The 6,050-nt window shown below is 41.5% G+C and overlaps 1 protein-coding gene across 1 annotated transcript; it reads right to left on the bottom strand.

Annotated features, from left to right (window-relative positions):
• Nucleotides 1–4,219: 4,219 nt before the first annotated feature.
• LOC122648292 (uncharacterized mitochondrial protein AtMg00810-like) lies at nucleotides 4,220–4,985 on the bottom strand (the record flags this gene model as incomplete). The annotated part of the gene is made up of 2 exons (XM_043841521.1): nucleotides 4,649–4,985; nucleotides 4,220–4,565 (listed from the first exon to the last, which is right to left on the bottom strand). Coding segments are annotated over exons 1-2 (683 nt in total), but the record flags the coding sequence as incomplete, so codon positions are not given.
• Between the last annotated feature and the right edge of the window lie 1,065 nt (nucleotides 4,986–6,050).

Here is a 6,050-nt window from a genome sequence, read left to right as displayed (position 1 = left end):
ATTGTGCTTCTGTAGCTTCCCATCCTTGGATCATTGATTCTGGAGCTACAAATCACATGACCAGGTCCTCTAGCCTTTTTCATCGCTATTCTCCTACTTCTGGGAAAGACAAAGTCAGGGTGGCTGATGGTTCCCTTTCTTCCATCTCTGGAAAAAGAATCATCAACTGTACTTCTTCTCTTCCTTTGTCTTCTGCTTTGCATATTCCTAATTTTACTACTAACCTTCTTTCCATTAGTAGTATTACTCGAGATCTTAACTGCAAATTAACTTTTTTTCCTTCCCATTGTGTTTTTCAGGATCTAGCCTCTGGGAGGACGATTGGATTGGGTAAAGTGCACGGTGGCTTATACCTGCTTGATGATGGTCGTCTCACTCCACCACCCTTACCTTCTCCCCACCAGAACTCCTTAGTTTCTTCTGAAATTTACCAATGGCACTTTAGATTAGGTCACTCTCCATTAGGAATTTTAGCAACTTTATTTCCTACTTTAGTCAAAAAAATGTGATAAGACTGAATTTTTTTGTGAGGCTTGTGTTTTGGCCAAACAGACACGTCCAACTTATTCAGTTTCAAATAAAAGGAGTTCTTCACTTTTTCATTTGATGCATTCCGATGTTTGGGGCCCTAGTCGTAAGACTTCACTTTCTGGTCACCGATGGTTTGTTTCCTTTATCGATTGTCATTCTAGACACACATGGGTTTATCTTATGCACACTAAAAGTCAAGTTTTTTCCTGTTTTCAGCATTTTCATACAATGGTCCAAACTTAGTTCCAGGCTACTCTCAAAGTATTGAGAAGTGATAATGGCACTGAGTATAGGGAAATTCAATTTAAAAAATATTTTGCTGATCATGGGATTGTGCACCAGACTAGTTGTGTCGATACCCCAACCTAAAATGGTGTGGCTGAAAGGAAGAACCGCTACTTGTTGGAAGTGGCCAGGGCGTTAATGTTTTCACGCCATGTTCCCTCCCAATATTGGGGGGATGCTGTTCTCATTGCATCCTATCTCATCAATCGGTTGCCTTCCCGTGTTCTTGACTCCCGCAGTCCGGCTGATATTTTACATGGGAGTTCCTCTGTAGAAAACCTAGGACCTGTAATCAGTAACTTTAGAGAGGAGAAAAGAGAGAAGAGAAAATGAAAGTTGTAATGCTTGAATGCTTGAGTGATCTTATTGATCAGACAAATCCTGTATTTATACTAAAAGGAAAATTACAAAGGGGATAGAAATACCCCTACACTAGCCGACTCTATAAGAGAAGCAGGCTATACTTAATAACATAACAAATAAACCCCTAAGAGGACCAAAATAACCCCACGGTATTCTGGTGTACATGTTTCAACATCCTCCTTTGTGGTTGCTCCCAAGGAGTTTGGTTGTGTGTGTTATGCTAGAGATACGAGATCTCCTGGCAAACTTGAACCTCGCAGGTTACGGTGTATTTTTTTGGGTTACTCTCCAACCCAGAAAGGTTATAAGTGTTACCATCCCCCTTCCCGTCGTACTCTGGTCAGTATGGATGTCATCTTTCATGAAAGTCTTTCCTATTATTCATCCCCACATCTTCAGGGGGAGAGTTCTAGTTCCAGTGAAGATGTGTTTGTGTTTCCTTCCCTTGAAGTTCCTCCTCTCTTATCTCCTATAGCTGCTGCCTCATCTCCTTTGGATGCTGCCCCATCTCCTATTGCTGCTGCCCCTTCTCCTATAGCTGCTGTCCAGCCTCCTTTGGCTGCTGCCCCTTCATCCGAAGGGCTTCCTTTACAGGGGGAGCTTGTGGAAAATAATGGTGGTAATGTTCCTAGTTAGGGGGAGTTGACTCCAGTTCAGAGAACCATCAGTAAATTTCAGAAGAGAATTGACAACTCCAACATCATCACCTATAAAAAGGGATGTTCCAAAAGAGGGCAGCTTCAATCCATTGTAGCACCAATACCTATCCAATTGCCAACTCAGGATCCAGATCCTTCTCCTCCTGGTAAGACCTCTTCTTCCGACCTACCTATTGCTCATCGCAAAGGTACTAGGACATGCACCCAACATCCCATTTCTCGTTTTGTTTCTTATAGTTCTCTTTCTCCATCTTTTCGTGCATTTGTGTCCTCTCTTTCTTCTATTTCCATTCCTAAAAATTGGTAGGAAGCTTATACAGATGGAAAGTGGAAGGCAGCAATGTTGGAAGAAATGAGACCATTGAAAAAAAAATGATATTTGGGATCTTGTAGCCCTTCCTCCAGGAAAAAACTAGTGGGATGTAAATGGGTGTTCATGGTCAAACAGAAGGTTGATGGGTCTGACCAGTCTGTGGATTGATATAAGGCACGTCTGGTTGCAAAGGGTTCACTCAGACATATGGGATTGACTATCAGGAGACCTTTGCTCCTATTGCAAAGTTGAATACTGTTCGGGTTTTGCTATCTTGTGCAGTCAATCTTGGATGGGATATACAACAACTAGATGTGAAGAATGCCTTCCTAAATGGAGAACTTGGTGAGGAGGTGTACATGGATATTCCACCAGGGTTTTCTTGTGATAGTAATCAAGGTAAAGTGTACAAATTGAAGCGAGTACTTTATGGGCTGAAGCAGTCACCTCGAGCATGGTTTGGCCGGTTTCACAAGGCCATGATTTCTGTGGGCTATAAGCAAAGTAATGCTGATCACACTCTCTTTATAAAGAAGGTTGGTGGAAAACTCACTGTTCTTATAGTCTATGCTGATGACATTGTGGTTACTGACAACGATGGTGATGAGATCAGCCGGTTGAAGAAGTTCCTTGGGCAAGAGTTTGAGATTAAAGATCTAGGGAAGCTACGGTATTTTCTTGGGATTGAGGTTGCTAGATCTTCTAAAGGCATCTTTCTCTCCCAAAGGAAGTATGGCCTAGATTTGTTGGCCAAAACTGGTTTGTTAGGATGTCACCCTTTAGATACTCCTATGGAGGCTACTGTCCGTCTCAAAGAAAAGGACGGTGAACCTGTTGATAAAGGTCGGTACGAAAGACTAGATGGGAAGCTGATTTATCTCTCACACACACATCCTGACATTGTTGTTGCTGTGAGTATTGTGAGTCAGTTTATGCATGACCCCTATTCTTCTCATATGGAGGTTGTTCTTCGAATTCTTCACTATTTGAAGTCAGCCCCTGGAAAAGGCATTCTTCTGTCTCCTCATGGTTACCTATGGATAGAAGCATATACCGATGCTAATTGGGTTGGTTCTACAAATCGAAAGTCTATCTCTGGGTATTGTTCTTTTGTAGGTGGCAATCTTGTCACTTGGTGGCTCGTTCTAGTGCTGAAGCAGAGTTTCGTATTATGGCACAAGGCATTTATGAGTTAATTTTGCTGAAAGGCTTGCTACAAGACCTTAGTGTTCCTGTTCATCCTCCTATGATGTTGTACTATGACAACAAGGCTACAATCAGCATTGCACACAACCTGGTACAGCATGATCACACTAAGCATGTTGAAGTGGACAGGCATTTCATTAAAGAGAAATTGGAAGAACGATTGATTCGTGTTCCTTTTGTGAAGTCTACTGATCAGATTGCTGATATTTTCACCAAGGGATTGTCTGGAAAATTGTTCCATCCTAATTTAGTCAAGTTGTGCATGATTAACATATTTGCACCAACTTGAGGGGGAGTGTTGAATTATGTATACCAGAATACTGTGGAGGTATTTTGGTCATTTTAGAGTTATATTTTTACTTTATCTGTACCTCCTAGTTAAGTCGGCTGTACTAGGGGTATTTTGGTCATTAGTATGTGTTAAAATCCTTGAATAATGGCTTGTCAATGAGACAATAGCCATGCCTTCATTTATATCTTAGAATATTAGAAATATGGAAGACTTGCTTAACACTCAACTAGCACATTCAACATGTGCATAATGAACCTAGACACTATAGGTACAAGGACGATATTACCCCTAAACCCAATTATAATACTCCCCCTCAAGTTGTTGCATACATATCAAACATGCCCAACTTGCTAACAAAATAATTTACTACCAATTCCCTTAGTAAGAATATCAGCCACTTGATCCCTAGACTGCACAAATGGAATACAAATGACTCCTTGCTCCAGCTTCTCTTTGATAAAGTGCCGACCAATCTCTACATGTTTGGTGCGGTCATGTTGGAATAGATTATGGGCAATACTGATTGTAGATTTGCTGTCACAATAGAGTCTCATGGGAAGATCAACTGACATTCCAAGATCTTGAAGAAGCCCCTTGAGACAGAGAAGTTCGCAGATGCCTTGTGCTATGGTTCTAAACTCAGCTATTACACTTGACCGAGCTACCATTGCCTGCTTCTTGCTTCTCCAAGTAGTTAAGTTACCTCCAACATAGGTGTAATATCTAGAAGTGGACCTTCTATCATGCCAATCTACATCAGTATAAGCTTCCACTCGGAGATGACTATGTGAGGAATATAGAACTCCTTTACCAAAAGAGGACTTCAGGTACCTTAGAATCCGGTATGCTGCTTCCAAGTGAGAAGAGTGAGAATTAAGCATAAACTGGCTAACTACACTCACTGCAAATGCAATATCTGGTCGGGTATGGGATAAATATATCAATCTCCCAACCAATCTCTATGATATCTTCCCTTATCCACAGGGTCACCTCCCTTACTTTTCAAATGTGTGTTGGGTTTCAGAGGTGTATCGACAGGTTTACAGCCAAGCATCCCAGTGTCACTCAATAAATCAAGAGTATACTTTCTCTGGGAAAGAGATATACCTTTGGCTGAATAGGCAACCTGTATTCCCAAGAAATATCGCAATGTGCCCAAGTCTTTGACCTCAAACTCAGTACCCAAGTAGGTCTTCAACTTCTGAATTTCTTGTGTATCACTTCCGGTAATCACTATATCATCTACATATACAATCAAAATAGTGATATGCTGTCCCACTCTTTTAACAAACAATGTGTGGTCAGCATTGTTCTGCTTATATCCATTGGCAACCATGGCTTTATGGAACCGACCAAACCAGGCCCTGGGAGACTACTTTAAGCCGTATAATGCCTTCTTCAACTTACACACCTTTCCCTTGGTGTCCGGTGAGGCAAATCTAGGAGGTATCTCTATATAGACATCTTCTTCCAATTCTCCATGTAGGAAGGCATTCTTCACATCAAGTTGTTGAAGATCCCAACCTTGATTCACAGCACAAGAAATGATGATTCTCACTGTATTCATTTATGCCACAAGAGCAAAGGTCTCTTGATATTCATCTTTGGCAACCAACCTTGCTTTATACCTTTCTACTGAGCCGTCGGACTTGTGCTTCACAACAAAGACCCATTTGAAGCCAATGGGTTTCTTCCCTGGAGGAGGAATCACCAAATCCCAGGTTTGATTTTTCTCTAGGGCACGCATTTCTTCATTCATCACATCTTTCCATTTTGGTTCTGCTACTGCTTCCTGCCAATTGTTAGGAATAGTAACAGAGGATAATGAAGACACAAAGGCATGGAAAGGAGTTAGAGAGTTGTATGGTACAAAATTGGAAATTGTATGTTGTGTACAACTCCGCTCTGGTTTCCGAATAGCAATAGGTAAATTCAAACTAGGATCAGAAGGAAGCTTACCAAGAGAGTCAGTGGGATGACTCGGAGCAGGTGCTGATTGAGTAGGATTAGTGGTGGTGTTCTCTTTGTACAAAGGTCCTTGAGAAGGAAAAGATGTTCCTTGAGAATAGCTCTCCAAACTTTTCTTCCCCTGGACTGGTTGCTGCTCAATCTGTCCCATTTCTTGTTCTTGAATCCCATCTTCTAGTTCCACAGAAGAATCCACTATAGTAGGTATATGAACATCCAAAGGAACAATCAGTGGGACCTCTGAATCACTTGTAATCTCCCCCTGGAGAGGTACAAGTGATTTAAAGTAGGCCTCTGATTCACAAAACACAACATCCATGGTAACAAAGAGTTTTCTGGTTCGAGGATGATAGCATTTGTATCCCTTCTGAGTAGCCGAGTAGCCTAGAAAAATGCACCGAAGCCCTTTAGGGTCGAACTTTCCGTGAACTTG

The sequence above is a fragment of the Telopea speciosissima genome, unplaced genomic scaffold (assembly GCF_018873765.1).
Source record: "Telopea speciosissima isolate NSW1024214 ecotype Mountain lineage unplaced genomic scaffold, Tspe_v1 Tspe_v1.0709, whole genome shotgun sequence".
Classification (NCBI taxonomy): Eukaryota; Viridiplantae; Streptophyta; class Magnoliopsida; order Proteales; family Proteaceae; genus Telopea; species Telopea speciosissima.
Note: the sequence above shows the minus strand (reverse complement) of the source record. Positions and strands in the feature narration are given on the sequence as shown.